This window comes from Chiloscyllium punctatum, chromosome 8 (genome assembly GCF_047496795.1).
Source record: "Chiloscyllium punctatum isolate Juve2018m chromosome 8, sChiPun1.3, whole genome shotgun sequence".
NCBI classification, from domain to species: Eukaryota; Metazoa; Chordata; class Chondrichthyes; order Orectolobiformes; family Hemiscylliidae; genus Chiloscyllium; species Chiloscyllium punctatum.
In genome coordinates, this window is record NC_092746.1 from 57,378,327 (window position 1) to 57,397,064 (window position 18,738).

The 18,738-nt window shown below is 41.8% G+C and overlaps 1 protein-coding gene across 1 annotated transcript in view; it reads left to right on the forward strand.

Moving 5' to 3' along the window:
* Positions 1 to 18,738, forward strand: part of LOC140480584 (polycystin-1-like protein 1) — a 296,146-nt gene that overhangs the window by 109,828 nt on the left and 167,580 nt on the right. The window contains exons 15-18 of the mRNA XM_072575633.1: positions 11,243 to 11,467; positions 11,609 to 11,728; positions 14,127 to 14,295; positions 15,953 to 16,204. Coding sequence (XP_072431734.1) covers positions 11,243 to 11,467; positions 11,609 to 11,728; positions 14,127 to 14,295; positions 15,953 to 16,204 — 766 coding nt within the window. The remainder of the gene's footprint in view (positions 1 to 11,242; positions 11,468 to 11,608; positions 11,729 to 14,126; positions 14,296 to 15,952; positions 16,205 to 18,738) is intronic.

Consider the following 18,738-nt stretch of genomic DNA (forward strand, 5'->3'; position numbering starts at 1 on the left):
ACCTTGCAATCTTGCCAGATAATTGAATGCCAGATAATCGAATTCCTCTGTATTCCATATAATTTCACAGCTTCAATCAATCTTCCCTTAAGTAGCATTCCAATGGCACAGTCTGTCCACATTGTTTCGAAGAGTGTTCAATCCTGCAATACTTTGTAAATTGACTTTTGGATCTGTCAGGCAACTCATTATTGAGAGGATTTTAATTGGAAAGGGAAGTTACTGGTTCGGTGTTTCTCACATCCTGCATGACAGAAGTCAAGAAGGTGTCATCTCTCACATCTGTGCAGGTCAACAGGAGACCAAATAGGAAATAAGAAAAATATATGAATGCAATCTGCCTGCAAAAAACTGAAATCTTTAACATTTTAAGTATGTGATTACTGTCATAACTACTTGCATATTCAGTCTGGAGCGATTAAGGAGAATTTAAATTCATAGAAATGCCTTTCATACAATCTTCTTTTCAGAGCATTAAGTAGAATACGAATAGTTCAAATATATTGTTTTAATTTGACATTACAAAACAATTTATTCACCAAAAAAAAGAGAAATCAGGTGTAGCTTGATACCTGAATATCCAAATATTTTAGCTTTCAAATCAGAAACTGCTTCCAATTGATGTGTTTTGGAACCTTGTGTATGACGAGACACTCATTTAAGTGACAAGTGGGAAACTTGTTCAACAGCTGTATTAAAATAGGTTAGAAGCTGTGTTGAATAAAGTGGACATTAAGTGATACAGGCTAGAAAGGGTGCTTAAGAGTTAGGCCTATTGCTTATGTGGACTGCAAACATCACCACTACCTGGTTGGACTTGGTTTTAACATTGAAATCAAAAAGCTTTTGGGTCATGCCCCACTCCAGACATTTTAGCCAAAGGTGCCACTTTTTGATTAACATGATAAATTGCCCTTCTCAAGGGTAACTAGGGACAGGCAATAAATGCTGGCCAGTCAGTACCATCCTTGTCACACGAGTGACTAAAAAAGTCAAGAATCCATCTTACTTCTGTTAAGAAGAGCAGGGTATTTCTTCTGATATTCTGGCTGCATTTCTCTCTCTATCAACCTAACTAAAATTGTTTATTGACTCAATGTCATTGCTGTATTTGAGACTTCATGGTGTGCAAATAGGCTTCTGCATTTCCTACATCATAATGGGACCATGTAGTTAACAGATTCCATAGTAGTTTGAGATAAATTTGGAGTGTGAAAGCTGTTATTTTTCCCATGGGATCTGAGGAGAACTGTTCTTCACAGTCACTAGATTCTCCATTATTAGTGGGGTTTAGTTCTGTCTTGTGTTTAGCAAGTGCCACATTCTCACCACTCTTCATGCAGAGATTTCCTTCTGATTTCATTATTGGATTTATCAGTGACTATCATATATGCAAAGAACAGCACAGCACAGGAACAGGTCCTTTGGCCTGCCATGTCTGCACTGACCATGATGTCATTCTAAACTGATTAAATCTGCCTGTACATGATCTGTCTCCCTCTGTTCTCTGCCTGTTCATGTGTCTGTCTAAATGTCTTTGAAACATTGCTATCACAGCTGCTTTTACTACTTGTCTTGGCAGCGCATTCTAGGCCAAGAATGTGGTGCTGGAAAAACACAGCAGGTCAGGCAGCCTCCAAGGAGCAGGAGAATCGACATTACGGGCAAAAGTCCTTCATCAGGAATCAGGCTGTGAGCTTCGAGGGTGGAGAGATAAATGGAAGGGGGGTGGAGTTTGGGGGGAAGGTACCTGCGAGTGCAGTAGGTGGATGGAGGTGCGGGTAGTGGTAATAGGTCAGAGAGGAGGGTGGAATGGACAGGTGGGAAGGAGGATGGACAAGTAGGACAGGCCATGAGGGCAGTGCCATGTTGGAAGGTTGGATCTGGGATAAGGTGGGGGGAGGGAAAATGAAGAAACTGGTAAAATTCACATTAATGCTGTGGGGTTGGAGGATAAGGCATTCTTCCTTCAGGTGTCAGGTGGTTAGAGAGTGGCGATGGAGGAGGCCCAGGACCTGCATGTCCTTGTGGAGTGGGATGGGGAGTTGAAGTGTTCGGCCACGGGATGGTAGGGTTGATTGGTGTGGGTCTCCCGGAGATATTCTCTGAAGCGCTCTGTGAGTAGGTGTCCTGTTTCCCCAATGTAGAGGAGACTGCATCGGTACCAATAGAAACAGTAAATGACTTGTGGAAGTGCAGGTGAAACTTTGATTGATTTGGAAGTCTTCTTTGGGGCCTTGGACAGAGGTGAGAGGGGAGGTATGGGTGTAGGTTTTGCAATTCCTGCGGTGGCAGGGGAAAGTCCCGGGAGGGAAGGGTGGGTTGGTGGGGGCGTGGACCTGGCGAGTGAGCTTCCAGGTGAAAAGGGTAGCCATGGGCACCCGCATGGGCCCCAGCTATGCATGTCTCTTTGTCGGTTACGTAGAACAGTCCATTTTCTGTAGTTACCCTGGCACCCTTCCCCACCTTTTCCTCCACTACATTGATGAATGTATTGGCGCTACCTCGTGTTCCACGAGGAGGTTGAACAGTTCATCAACTTCACCAACACATTCCACCCTGACCTTAAGTTCACCTGGACCATCTCTGACACCTCTGTCCCCTTCCTGGACCTCTCCAGCTCCATCAACGGTGACCACCTCAACATGGACATCTTCTACAAACCCACTGACTCCCACAGCTATCTGGACTACACCTCCTCCTACCCTGCCTCCCTTATTCCCAATTCCTCTGCCTCCACCACATCTGCTCCCAGGAGGACCAGTTACACCACTCAACACACCAAATGGCCTCTTTCTTTGGAGACTGCAATTTCCCCTCCCACATGGTCGATGATGCCCTCCAGCAATGCCATCCACTTCCCACAGCTCTGCCTTCGAACCCCACCTCTCCAACCGCAACAAGGACAGAACCCCCCTGGTCCTCATCTTCCACCCCACCAATCTCCGTATACATGGCATCATTCTTTGCCATTTCTGCCACCTGCAAAAGGACCCCACACCAGAGATATATTTCCCGCTCCACCCCTATCTGCTTTCTGTAAAGACGATTCCCTCCGTGACTCCCCTGTCAGATCCACGCCCTCCCCCACCCCCCCGCCAACCCACCCTCTCCTCCTGGCACCTTCCCCTGCCATTGCAGGAATTTCAAAACCTGCACCCACACCTTCCCCCTCACCTCTGTCCAAGACCCCAAAGGAGCCTTCCACATCCATCAAAGTTTCACCTGCACATCCACAAATGTCATTTACTGTATTCGTTGCTCCCGATGTGGTCTCCTCTACATTGGGGAGACAAGATGCCTTCTCCAGAGCGCTTCGGAGAACATCAACGGGACTCTGGCACCAATCAACCCCACTGCCCTGTGGCCGAACACTTCAACTCCCCCTCCCACTCCGCAAAGAACATGCAAGTCCTGGGCCTCCTCCATCACCACTCCCTAACCACCCGACACCTGGAAAAAGAATGCCTCATCTTCTGCTTCGGGACCCTCCAACTCCATTGGAATCGATGTGGATTTCACTAGTTTCCTCATTTTCCCCTCTCCCCACCTTAACCCAGATCCAACCTTCCGACTCGGCACCGCCCTCATGACCTGTCCTACCTGTCCATCTTCCTTCATCTATCCACTCCACCCTCCTCTCCGACCTATCACCATTACCCCCACCTCCATCTACCCATTGCACTCTCAGCTATCTTCCCCCAGCCCCCCCTCCCATTTATCTCTCCACCACCTCCACTCACAAGCCTCATTGCTGATGAAGGGCTTTTGCCTGAAACGTTGATTCTGCTGCTCCTCGGATGCTGCCTGACCTGCTGTGTTTTTCCAGCAACATGCTCTCGACTCTGATCTCCAGCACCTGCAGTCCTCACTTTAGCCTAGCACATTCTAGGCATCTACCCCCTTAAAAGAAAACTGCCTCAAAAATCTCCTTTAAACATTTGTGTTCTTGCCTTAACTTATATCACATAGTATTTGACATTTTCACCATGAGAACAAGACTCTGACTAAAAACCCTATCCATTGCCTCTCATCAGTTTGTATACTTCTATCAGGTTGCTCCTCAACCTCCAGTGTTCGAGCAAAAAGTATTCAGGTTTGTTCAACTTCTCCTTATAGCTAATATACTCCAATCCAGGCAACATCCTGGTCAACTTAAAATAAAATCCTGAAACAAGAAAGGAAATTGCTAGCAAAATCAGCAGGTCTTGCAGTATCTGTGGGGAGAAAGCAGAGTCAATGTAAAGTCCTGGTAAATCTATTTGCACCTTCTCTAAAGCCTCCACATCCTTCCTATAGTGTAGCGACCAGAACTGCATACAATACTCCAAATGTGGCCGAACTAAAGTCTTATATAGCTGCAACACAACCGTCAATTTTCATATTCAGTGCCAGAACTAATTAAGCCAAGCATGCCATACATCTTCTTTACTATCTTATCCACTTGTGTTGCCACTTTCCAGGAAATATGGACTTGCATCCCAAGATCCTTCTATGTCAATTCTCTAAGGGTCCTGCCATTTACTAGCTACTTTCCTCTTGCATTTGACCTCCCAAAATGCAGTACTTCACACTTGTCAGGATTGAATTCCATCTGCTTTTTCTCCACCCAACTTTCCAACTGATCTATATCCTGTTGTATCCTTTGACAAGCTTTCTCACTATCCACAACTCCACAAATTTTGTGTCATTTGAAAACTAATCAGATCACTTACATTTTCATCCAAACTATTATAAATGTATAATATATAGTATTACAGGCAACAGTGGTCCCAATACTAATCCCTGAGAATACTGTCACCTGCAGACCTCCAGTCAGAAAAAACATCCTTCCACAACCACCCTCTGTCTTCTTTGATGTGAAGATGCTGGTGTTGACCTGGGGTGGACAAAGTTAAAAATCACACAACACCAGGTTATAGTCCAACAGGTTTATTTGGAAACACTAGCTTTTGGAGCACTGCCCCTTCATCAGATGGTTGTGGAGCAGGATCATAAGACACTCTATGTCTTATGATCATGCCCCACTGGTTACCTGATGAAGGAGTAGTGCTGCAAAAGCTAGGACTTCCAAATCAACGTGTTGGACAAAACCTGGTGTTGTGATTTTTAACTCTCTCTTTGACAAAGCCAATTTGTGTTCAACTTAACAATTCAACATGGATCCCATGACTTAATCTTCTGGACCATCCTACTATGAGGGACATTGACAAATGCCTTAGTAAAGACCATATGGACAACATGCAATGCTGTACAGTCTTTAATCATCTTTATTACTTCCTCAAAAAACTTAATCAAATTTGTGAGACAAGACCTCCCTCATGCAAAGGCATGCTGATTTTATTTTCATTCATTCATGTGATGAGGACATTGCTGGCTGGGCCAACATTTATTGCCCATCCCTAATTACCCAGAGGGCAGTTAAGAGTCAACCACATTGTTGTGGCTCTGGAGTCACATGTAGGCCAGACCAGGTAAGGATGACAGCTTCCTTCCCTAAAGGACACTATCCTTAGAGGTTCTACTTTTCAACTTTCTACACAACTTCCTAAATTCCTTTTGCAGGACCTCATCTCTATTTCTGCCTATGTCATTAGTACCAGTGTGCTCATGATCTCTGGCTTCTCCCTCATCTCCCACATTTCACAGGAGGAGCCTACTACTCCCCTAATTGCCATTACTATCCCACTAGTAACTATTAGATTAAAAAGAACGATAGAACTGGTCTTGCCGTACCTTAATGCTGGTTGCTGTCCTGAGTGAAGCCCGATACTCACCAAAACCTGCACTTTGACCTCAACAGCAGCACTTCAAGCTCCTCGGCTCTTTCCAAAATGGCCGCTGCTAGGATGGGCCAATGGTTTGATGCTCTTCTCCCTGTTGAGCACCAGGTCCTGCATGATTTCCTTAGTTGTGCTGACTGAGTCAACTTCGACTAGAATCCTTCTCAGTCACTTCTCACTACCTTTCACTGGCAAGGCTAACATTTATTATCCACCCAAAAATGTCCTCAAGAAAACTTTGACCTTGCTGCAGCCCATGTTGTCTCAGTGTGCTTTCAGTGTTGTTGGCCAGGATCTTGATCCAGTGACAGTGAAGAAATAATGATATATTTCCAAGCAATGGAAATGTGTGACCAGGGAGGGGAAAGTGCATTGCATTACATTATCACCACCTGCATGCTAGATTTTTCAGCATTTATTTGATACATATTTCAATTCCTTTAATTGTTTCAAAGGGGTCTGACAAAAAAACATAGAATCCCTACAGTGTGGAAGCAGGCCATTTGACCCCTCCACACTGACCCTCTGAAGAACATCCCACCCAGACTCATAGAAAATTACAGAGGAGAACAGCAGTTGGACAATAGAGAGATTTGGAAAAAGGATGTGAATTTTAAAGTTGAGGTATTGAAAAACTATACGCATCTGTGACTTTAAAAATTAATGAAGGCCTTTACCTACTCTTGCACATTCCAAATTAAGTGAAACACCTCATCCATTCCCTCTCTCTCATATCTCTCAAGGATTATATAGCTCATAATTATCTCAGTCTCTGAGTTACGGTGTCTCCTCTCCCACAAGATCAGCCTGTAATTTTTTGGATGGTTTCAGTGCTTTAAAGTTGAAGTTAAGGTCTTGTAAAACAAATAATTTGTGATAAACTGGGAGATTTCTTGCAGCTGAATTTGTAGGAGGTTAGTTCTCAAGTAAATTTCAGATTGACAAAGATTGGGGAATCCTTTTCCTCCCTGCTTTCCAAGTATTGCTGTTCATTGTCATTGCTGCCTGCATGGTTTGCAGGTAAATTGTGATCTGGCTTTCTGACTGGTGAACTATCTGCAAACAGCTATTAGCTGCTCCTTTAAATAAACCAAGAAAACATAGCCTATCAATTTTATAAGTCGGAAGTAATTTCTGAATTAGGCGTGGTTCTTCTATCTTGTGTTGTGGTTTAATAGCTTTGAGAGTTTAGAGCAGTCATCAGTACACAGTGAGACTTCCATCTGCCACCACTTGAGTTTGATCTCTATATTTGCTTAGAATGAACCCTGGAGATTGGCACTTCCAGGCAATCTTAGTCATTTTGTGTTGACCAGACCTCAAACAGAGAGATACATGATTATTCTGGATGATTGGGAATGCTGACATTTAAATAGATTTTTTTCTCGTGAGACTTGGTACTTCCTTTAACTCAAATTGCAAAGGTCATATGATGATGGATTCTCGCAGTGAAGAAATGGAAGTAGAAGGAGAAGCCATTGCAGCTGATTCTCTGGGATATATAGGAATGGGATTGGGAAAGGACAGTCCCACACCGGATCATAAAATTACAAGAACAGAAGTAGGACATTCCAGTCATTGGGTCTTCTCTGCCTTTTGATAATTATCAACTCTACTCTCCTTCCTTTCCCACGGAAACCTTGATCCCTTTATAGTCAGAGAGTCATAGAGATATACAGCACAGAAACTGACCCTTCGGTCCAACTCTCCCATGCAGACCTGATATCTGAACCTAATCTAGTCCCATTTGCCAACACTTGGCGCATATCTCTCGAAACCCTTCCTATTCATACACCCATCCAGATGCCTTTTAAATGTAATTGTACCAGTCTCCACCACTTCCTCTGGCAGCTCATTCCATACACGCACCACTCTCTGAGTGAAAAGGTTGCCCCTTAGGTCTCTTTTTATATCTTTCCCCTCTCACCCTAAACCTACGCCCTCTATTTCTGGACTTCCCCATCACAGGGGAAAGACTTTGTCTATTTATCCTATCCATACCTCTCATGATTTTATAAACCTCTGTAAGGTCACTCCACAGCCTCCGATGGTCCTGGGAAAACAGCCCCAGCCTATTCAGCCTCTCCCTGTAGCTCAACTCCTTCAACCCTCTCAACATCCTTGTAAATCTTTTCTGAACCCTTTCAAGTTTCACAACATCCTTCTGATAGGAAGGAAACCAGAATTGCATGCAATATTCCAAAAGTGGCCTAACCAATGTCCTGTACTGTTGCAACATGACCTCCCAACTCCTGTACTCAATACTCTCACCAATAAAGGAAAGCATACCAAACGCCTTCTTCACTATCCTATCCACCTACGACTCCACTCTCAAGGTACTATGAACCTGCACTCCAATGTCTCTTTGTGCAGCAACACTCCCCAGGACCTTACCATTAAGTGTATAAGTCCTGCTCCTTGATATGCTTTTCCAAAATACCTCGCATTTATCAAAATTAAACTCCATCTGCCATTCCTCAGCCCATTTGTCCATCTGTATTGTGTGGTAACCTTCACTGTCCACTACACCTCCAATTTTGGTGTCGTGTGCAAACTTACTAACCATACCTCTTAGATTCACATCCAAATCGTTTATATAAATGATGAAAAGCATTGGATCCAGCACCAATCCTTGTGGCATACCCCTGGTCACAGGCCTCCAGTCTGAAAAGCAACCCTCCATTACCACCCTCTTTCTTCTACCTTTGAGCCAGTTCTGTATCCAAACGGGTAGTTCTCCCTGTATTCCGTGAGATCTTTATTGATTAAAAATCTGTCTATTTCAGTCTTGATTATATTTAATAACCCAACCCTCCCCTCTGAGGTAAAGGATTCCATACATTTGTTACACTCTAAAAGAAGAAATTCCTCCTCGTCTGTGTCTTAAATTTTCAATCCCTTATTGGTGAACTGTAAGCCTTGAAAAAAAAACTTTGCTTGATGTTAACTCCGACAGAATTTAAATTGTCAATTTCTACTGAGTGCTAGTTTTAAACAGCAAACTAAATTAGACTAAATTTGATAGGTACAAAATAAATATTTAGACCTCCTTATCCAGGAGATGTATGTATTCTTGCCTTACTCAGAGGTGTTGTAAGAGGATGGAACAGTCAACATTGTTAGAGATTACAGACACCTAGAGGAGGATGTAGTGGCGGCTGATTTAATATAAACTTAATTCATGATTCCTCAGACACTAAAACAGTCCTTGTCTGTATGCAGCAATAGGTGAACAACCTCCAAACTTGGTTACAGTGCATGTAATATGCATGTGTATATGGATTTTAGCAAGGCATTCGATAAGGTACCCCATGGCAGGCTAATGCAAAAACTACGGAGGTATGGCATTGAGGGTGCATTAGAGGTTTGGATTAGGAATTAGCTGGCTGGAAGGAGACAGAAGGTAGTAGTTGATGGTATAGGTTCATCTTGGAGCGCAGTTACTAGCGGTGTTCCACAACGATCTGTTTTGGGACCATTGCTGTTTGTCATTTTTCTAAATGACCTGGAGGAGGGGCTTGAAGGCTGGGTGAGCAAGTTTGCGGGACAACACGAAAGTTGGTGGAGTTGTGGACAGCGAAGAAGGATGTGGCAGGTTACAGCGCGATATAGATAAGTTGCAGAGCTGGGCAGTAAGGTGGCAAATGGAATTCAATGTAGCTAAGTGTGAAGTCATTCACTTTGGTAGGAGTAACAAGAAGATGGATTACTGGGCTAATGGTAGACTACTTGGTAGTGTGGATGAGCAGAGGGATCTTGGTGTCCATGTACACAGATCTTTGAAAGTTGCCACCCAGTTAAATAGTGCTGTGAAGAAGGCATATGGTGTACTGGGCTTTATTGGTAGAGGACTTGAGTTCCGGAGTCCTGAGGTCATGTTGCAGTTGTATAAGACTCTGGTGCGGCCTCATCTGGAGTATTGTGTGCAGTTTTGGTCGCCATACTATAGGAAGGATGTGGAGGCAATGGAACGAGTGCAGAGGAGGTTTACCAGGATGTTGCCTGGCATGGTAGGAAGATCGTATGAGGAAAGGTTGAGGCACTTGGGACTTTTCTCATTGGAGAAAAGAAGGTTTGGGGGAGATTTGATAGCTGTGTACAAGATGATTAGGGGTTTAGATAGGGTTGACAGTGAGGACCTTTTTCCGCGTATGGAGTCAGCTGTTACTAGGGGACACAGCTTTAAATTAAGGGGTGGTAGGTATAGGACAGATGTTAGGGGTAGATTTTTTACTCAGCGGGTTGTGAGTTCATGGAATGCCCTGCCAGTAGCAGTGGTGGACTCTCCCTCTTTATGGTCATTTAAGCGGGCATTGGATAGGCATATGGATGTTATTGGGCTAGTGTAGGTTAGGTAGGCTTCGGTCGGCGCAACATCGAGGGCCGAAGGGCCTGTATTGCGCTGTATTTTTCTATGTTCTATGTTCTAATATTCATGCCACAAAAGTGCTCTGACTATCTCCACCAAGAGTGAATCTAATCAGCACCCTTTGACATCAATGGCATTATCATCACTGAATCCTTCATTGTCAACAACCTGAACATTACCTTTGACCAGAAACTAGACTAAGACAACTGTACATAAATACTGTGGCTACAAATGCAGGCCCAAAGCTAGGAATTCTGCAACGAATAATTTATTTCCTGACTCCTCAAAGCCCCTCTTGCATCTACAAGGCATATGTCAGATGTGAAATGTAATAATTCCCACTTGTCTGAGTGCATTTCTAACACCACTCAGGTGTTAGACACCATCCAGGACAAAGCAGCTTAATTGATTGACAATGCTTCAGCACTTCTAACATTTACTCACTCCATCGCTGATCCTTATACACTGTCTTCTAAACCAGCCACCTTCACCACCTTGAAATTCAAGGGCAGAAAATGTGTTAGATTACCACAATTCTGACTTAAAACTGTTCCTTCACTTATGTTGGGTCAAAATCCTTCACTGTCCTTGATCACAGCACTACTGGTGCACTTGTGCCACCTGGTATAAGATAGTTGCAATGGTTTAAGTGGGGAACTTATCTCAGACAATATAAAAGAATAAAAACAATCCTAATTTGGCATGATTACAGTCACAAAAAGCATTACTTGTGACTTTGATTGCAGAGAGCCGGAGGAGGATGTAGCAGGAATTAATTTAATGTTGAGCATTACTTGTGATTCATTGCATTTGTCGTTCAAACATAGTTTCAGGAAAGCTTTGAAAGGGTTTGGGAAGTAACAACACACTCAAGTACATGATAGGTATTACAGAGAAAAGAGAGGCTCAGTTTAAAAGGATTTACAGACTATACTACCTTACGTTTTGAAAATATTTATTCATTTAGATTTATTTCAGTTGTTTTAATTTTTTGCTTTTGTTATTTGTTTTTTTCCATCTCAGTAATATACTTGTAAACACATATCTACATTTTGCTGCTGATATTCATATTTTGAATTTCTTTTGACAGAGGGTGTGTTCTACATCACAGTCTCAGCTTTCAATGAGTTCTACAATGCTACTAATGAACTTGGTGCTTATTATGTGCAATTAGTTCCAGAAGGCCTGCTATTGACCATGAATTCCAGTGTAATCCACAAAAATGAAGTCATTCTGTTCAGTGCAATACTAAGGAAAGGAACTGATGTGACTTACAGCTGGAACATGGGTGATCAAACTTCCTATGTAGATGAAGGTAAGTTAAGAAAAATGAAGTTGCCCTCACATCAAAACTTCAATGAATTTAAAGGATTAAATGTTCCAAGGCTACCATTGTGGCATTTCAGCATTATTCTTTCTGTGTGATTCATGTTATGATCTTCTTTCTCCACTTCAGGTCCTACAATCAAGCACAAGTTTTTGTCTGCTGGAATCTACAATGTCACAGTAAATGCAAGGAATAAAGTGGGGCTGGTCTCAACTTACGTAAATATAGCTGTGCTCTACAGAATGCAGCGTAAGAAATACCTTTGCATTCTCTTTTACATGACTTTACATAGATGGGACATTTTTAATATGAGTAAATAATGACTCAGGTGGGGAATGAGAGGTGTGGTAAGTGGACTTAATGTTGCACTGATTTTTAAAAATTTTGTTTGTGGGAAGTGAGCCTAGCCGGCCACCACAAATTGCCTTTGAAAAGCAATCATGAGTTGTCTTTCTCTACTGCTGCAGCCTGATTGGGTGTTGTGGGGTGGGGGTGGGGGGGCGGAGGTGTTGTGGTGGCAACGCTACAGGTTTTATAATGTCTGGGTTAGGAAGGGAATTCCAGAATTTTCAGCATATTTCTGCTGTCGTTGTGCTTCTAAACGGCAGAGGTCACAAGTTTGTGAGTTGTTATCACTGTACATTAGTGATGAAGGCACAGAATTTTGAAGGTGGTGGATGGGAAGCCAATCAATAAAGCTGAAATATCCTGAACAATATTGAGCTTTTTGAGTATTGTTGGAGCTGCAGTCATCCATTGCAATTACATATTCTGTCACGCTTTTGGGTTATGCCTTCTGTAGATGGTGGACAAGCTTTTGGAGAGTTGGGAGTTGAATTACTCACCGTGGAATCCCCATCTTCTGACCTGCTCTTATCACGATATTATCTTATCTGTTGGAAGAAGGTCATTGAATGGTCATTGGTTGAGAATGGTTGGACCTTAGACGCTACTGAGGAGCTCCCAGTGATGTCCTGGGATTGAAGTGATTGACAATCACAATCATATCTTTTGTGCGAGGTGTGATCCATAAAATCATGGAATCATACAGTACAAAAGAGGCCCTTCAGCCCATCAAGTCTGTACCATCAAAAACTACCTTCAGTAGTCCCACTTTCCTGCACTAGGTGCGTAACCTTGGAGAGTTTATCTTGGTTCCATTGACTCTAGGTTAGTTAGGAGAAAGTGAGGACTGCAGATGCTGGAGGATCAGCATCAGAAAGAGTGATGCTGGAAAAGTGCAGCAGGTCAGACAGCATCTGAAGAGCAGGAGAGTCAACATTTCGAGTGTACGCCCTTCATTAGGAATTCCTAAAATATTGACTCTCCTGCTCCTCGGACACTGCCTGATCTGCTGTGCTTTTCCAGTGCCATCTTTTCTGACTAGTTTTGTTAGGACTCAGTGATACCACACTCAGTCAATGCTGCCTGTCAAGGGCAATCACTCTTACCTCACTTTTGGTGTTTATCACTTTTTTTCCAATTTGGACCAAGGATGTGATGAGATAAGGAGCTGAGTGGCTCTGACAGAACTCAAGTGGAGCATCAATGAGCAGAAAATTACGGTAACTTAGTGGTCAGCACTGTTGCCTCCCAGCGTGAGGGACCTGGGTTCAATTCCAATCTTGGGTGACTGTGTGGCGTTTGCATGTTCTCCCTGTGCTTGCATGGGTTTCTCCTGGGCGTTCTGCTTTTCTCCCACAGCCCAAAGATGTGCATGCTAGGTAGGTTAGCCATGTTAAATTGCCCCTTAGTTTCCAGGATTCTGCAGATGAGGTGGGCTAACCATGGTAAATGCAATGTTCGAGGGATGGGATGGTCTTTGGAGGGTCAGTGCAGACTCAATGGGCCAAATGGCCTTTGTTTGCACTCTAGGGATATTAAGATTAATGCTGCGTAAATGCAACTTGACACCAGTGTCAGTGACCCTTTCCCTCACTTCATTGATGATCAAGAGTAGATTTTTAGACTTCATATGTTGCTTTTTGCTTCAGGAACTGAAGTTTCATGGCATTTAAGTTGGTAGGATAACAACTTCATGGTGATCATAAAACTGTTTGGTATGTTTGGGCTCTGCACTTTTCAGTGTGAATGTATCCACATATTAAACTATCCCCAGTGTGATATCTACAAGGTATTTTGACCAGAAAAACCACAAGCTAATAGTTTAGCAAAATGTGATATATCAAACTAAATTCTGAGATTCTGGGATTGAGACTGTTGTGTTAAAGCAGAGAATGCTTCACTCAGCAGCTTTGTTTTTCCTCTTGGTATGGGGATATTTGATATTAACCTGGATTGTCCACAATGGAAAGCTGATTCCTTGGAGATCTGTCAGAATAAATTTCATAGTTCACAGCAGAAACCTTGCTGCTGGAACCTCCTGGCTCCCTCCAAGTTACTATTTGCCACTGTAGGATGGACAAACTGCCCGACTGCAGAGTTTCTATCACAGGCAAGCATGAGCAATGGAAACTCTCAGCTCTGCACTGAGGCCAACTCTGAGGATTGGCCAGCGGCAGTGGGATAGGACCCTTAACTATCTCTTAGATGGATATTTAAGAGCTTCAGTTGTCCTCATGAGTAAATAGTAGCTATAACAAAATATAATTAATTGTTTAAATGAACCAACTTTGTTGTTTTGCAGCTGTTTATATCTTTACAAATAAGACTATATACGCTACCTTTTCTGACATCGTGTTCACAGCAATAACTGCAGAGGATGACCCTTTGCAGTTTGCCTGGCATTTTGGAGATAAACCACCAGTGAAAACTACATCGAGAACAATAACTACAAGATATTCCACTCCAGGAAGGTAAGAATAAATTACTGAAATTTGTTGATTTGATTTCATATCTAACCTAGTTTTTGCATCAAGACTAAAATGTAAGATCACAAGTTGTGTTAATATCTCCTTTGATATATAAAGCACAGGCCTAAAAGATATGATGAAGTAGGCTCTCTTAAATGGGCAACCCCTTTTTTTATACAGTTCCCTCGATCTAGATTCTCCTCCAAGAAGAAATATCCTTTCTTCTTAAATGCTGTCAAGACCCCTCAGATCTAACATGCTTCAATAAGTTGTCTTTTACATTCCTGAACTCCAGTAGATATAAGCCTAGCCTGATCAACCTTTGCTAATGAGACATTTTTCCTGTTCCAGGTATTAGTCCAGTAAACCTTCTCCAGTAAACCAATGTGGTTACATTGTTCCTTAAATAAGGTGATTAGTACTTTGTGCACACTCCAGACATAGTCACTCCTTTGGCCTGTATAACCAAAGCATAAACTCCCTTTTTTTGGCATTCAGTTTTGCTCACAATAAATGATAATATTCTACATTGAACGTTTGGAATAGAAAAAACCTTAATCACTTAAGAGATGCTTACCAACTAACCCATTTCTCCCATTATCAAATTCACTTCCTGGAGACTGAAAACATTTAGGCTAAAAGTAAATCCAAGATTACTATAAAGGAAACTAAACAATTCAAACAAAAATGGTAATTTCATTAAGATGTAACAGATTTAAGCAAGTGTGAAGGCAGGGGAAGGTGTGGGAGTTTGAAGTGGCAATAAGGGAAGAACGAATGGGAAGGTTTGATCGGATTGGTGGGAGAAACAATAAGATGACAAAAGGCATGATGGAGCAAAGCAAAATGTAAGGTTAAATAAAAAGTAAAGAAGCAAAAGATGAGTCCAAAGAAACTTTAAAGAAACATAAGCATTGTAATTCTGAAAAAATAGAAGCAGAAATTATGGTCTAAAATTGTTGAACATAAAATTGGGTTTGGATAGCTTGAAGTCTCTCATTAAAATATGAGGAACTGTTCCATTGATCTTCTTTCGAACAGTATAGTGTACCAAAGACAGTGTGAGTGGAATGGAATACCAAAGTAAGATGCTTGCAGATGGAACAGAGGCGTTTTTCTTAAATGTACTCCCAATCAAAGTTTGATCTTCTCAATGTAGAGGTAGCCACATCATTAGTAGTTTTGAATAAAGGGCAGGTAAGTTAATGTTTTGCCTGGAAAGTGAATTTGGGTCTTGGAGTAATGGAAAGGGAGAAGGCAGAGGACAGGCACATGCAATGGGAAGATGCTCTTATCAAGGGAAGGCAGTGTTGGGGTTGAAGAGTTGACCAGGATATCACAGATGGAATGGTCCTTCAGAATTCTGAAGGCAGATGGAAAGGGCAGTTATGTTTGTTAATTGTATGGTGTTAGAGGTGACAATAGAATATTCATGGAGTTGTAAGGTGAGAACAAAAAGAGCCCTTCATGGTTGTGGGGGTGGAGAATATGGAGGATGGAAGGAGAGAAGCAGCCAGATTAGAAATGTGTTCTTGACTTTGACATTGTAATCAATTCAAACAAATAAACACACCTTAGACACCATTGAACAGGGGTTTTCAGGCACACTTGTTACTGCATGAGTTTAATTAATGTAACTAATATTGTTTGTGTTTTGCAGGTATAATGTGGTAGTAAATGCCTCAAATCAGATTAGTTCTTTCACATCAAACATCTACCCCATAGAGCTACAGCAGGTAGTTGAACCGAACAGGCTCCGAATGAACAACCAAGATCTTACTTCAGTACTTTTAAACTCCAGTGTTACTATGGAAGTGCGCATTAACTATGGAACCAATCTCACTTATTTGTGGAATTTTGGTGATGGCACTGTGGTGATTGGGAACAGGAGAGAGTTTCACAGTTATGATAGGTATGGAGATACTGCTGTGAGGTTAAAATCTTTGAGGAGGGTTCATGGAAAGACATACTTTGCAAATGAGGATTCTGTGGTTCTGATTTTTAAAAAAGTGTTTTATTTTCTGTGCATTTCATCAAATATTTTATGTAATTATTTTGTATATGCTCATGTATTGTAGTTTACAATGTATTAGATCACCTCATAAGAGCAATTGCTTGAGCACTGGTTGCCAAGACTGATTTCATTTGCACTATAACAGTGAATTATGTGTTCCTGCTCATAAACTGCATCTGGTGATTTCTTGAAAGTGTACAAGTGGCCATTAGGTGAGTGCAGGCTTCGACTTGGTTGTAATGCCCTCCTATCAGCCACCCTTGGTGTCAAAGTACTTGTGTTGGCTGGCCTGTGAAGATTGGCTGGTTGGACAGTAATCTAGAAGGCACCTGAATCTACTGGAGAATAGAGTATAAACACTAAATAGCCAGATCACTTAACAGGACAGCATTGGCTATTTTCTGCAAGCATATGTGAAAAAATGTATCAACAGTAAAATTATTTGTTTTAAATGGCAGGGACAGGGAAGTTCATTAACCGGAAAAGATTTTCTGAAGAATAGATGTCACTGTTACAGATGAGTGCCATCGTTGAGAGAAATTTCTCCATTAAGTAACACCATCAAGGGATTAATTGATAAAGTATTAATTATTGAAAAGTAACTCAATCGTACAATGTCGCTACTCTGGTCTGTGTGATCATTTTATCTGTGCTGTTTCTTAAATAAAGATTGGACCCAAGTGAAGCACTGTCACGTTGATGATAAAATCATGAGGGGCATGGATAGGGTAAATACACAAAATCTTTTACCTGGGGAGGGGGAGTCCAGAACTAGAGGGCATGGATTTAGGGTGAGGGGGAAAGATATAAAAGAGACCTAAGGGGCAACGTTTTCATGCAGCGGGTGGTGCGTGTATGGAATGATCTGCCAGAGAAAATGGTGGAAGCTGGTACAATTACAACATATAAAAAGCATGTGAATGGGTAAATGAATACGAAGACTTTAAAGGGATATGGGATGGTGCTGGCAAATGAGACTAAATTAATTTAGGATATCTGGCCAGCATGGAGGAGTTGGACCAAAGGGTCTGTTCCGTGCTGTACAACTCTATGACTCTATCTCTGCATAGCCATTTGTCAACATTCCCCGAACATTGACTAACATTTTAGAGGTCTAAAACCATTCTGAACCTCTGTTAATGCCTGGGGATATAGGAAATGTTTGGTGTTAATGTGACAAAGGTGATCTATTTTACATTTCAGTGCTTTTTGAAGAATAAATCATGCCCAACAAAGCTGAAAATGACTTTTTTAAAAAGCTTTTTGTCTTTAACTCATTTACCAGAATACAAATATGCTATTTATATGGTATGAAAAGGGAATGCTGATTGGTTGGCAAATGAGCTTTGATCAGTAGAGTATTTGCCAAGGAAATTGCAACAATGAGGTGGTGACAGACAGTTAACTGTCACTTTATTGAGTTTGTTGAGTCATATTAAACAGCATATTCTTCGGCCGTTTGCAGCAACCAAGATATTATCTATACCCAATCATCCTATGCTCGAGTAGTTCAAAACACAATGACCAACATTAGATGTGATTCCATGATTGCACAACTTCTGCAACATAATCCTGTGTGTGTGAAAAATTGCACTAACACCCAGTTAAAAAATGTCAGTTGGGTTTGCTGCATGATGCACTTGGGTATATTGGAAGCTGCATATATTAACTCACAGCGCCCTGTTCTATGCAAACTCAAATAACGTGTACACGCATTGTTTTTCTTTCAACTCAACATGGTCAAACTCAGTCTTTGGATTATTTCTCAGTGCAATTCCTTGACCAGTGAGAGGTGACCTGCTTAATTGAAAATTTAAACAAAGCTTGACAGTTAATTATTAATCAGCTTCTAACTGGTGCATTCTCCATAGCAATGGCTCAACCAGCTAGAGTCCACTTTCCAAATAGACAGCACTTTCCCTTCACGCAGTTTAAATTGTTTTCCCTTTACAGTACATTGACATTTCTTGTGAAATGTCCTGATGAGTGCAAGATGAAAAGCTTTGTCAATATTCAGGTTCTGAATTACTAAACTAGTACTTTTTAAAAATTTGTTTACTGAATGAAGGCATTACTGTCTAGGCCAGCATTTATTGCCCATTCCTAATTGCCCAGAGGGCAGTCAAGAGTCATCTGTATTGCTGGGGTTCTGAGTCACATGTCAACCAGACCAGATAAGGATGGCGATTTCCTTCCCTCAATGCCACTTGGAAACCAGATGGGTTTTTTCCAACAAGTGACAATGGTTTTGTGGTCATCATTAAACGCCTGATTCCAGATTTTTATGGAATTCAACTTTCACCATCTGCCACAGCAGGATTTGAACTCAGGTCCCCAGAACATTACCTGCATCTCTAGATTAATAGTTCAGTGATGATACAACTAGGCTATCATCTCCCCTAATCTGACAATATCATATTTGAAAATATGAG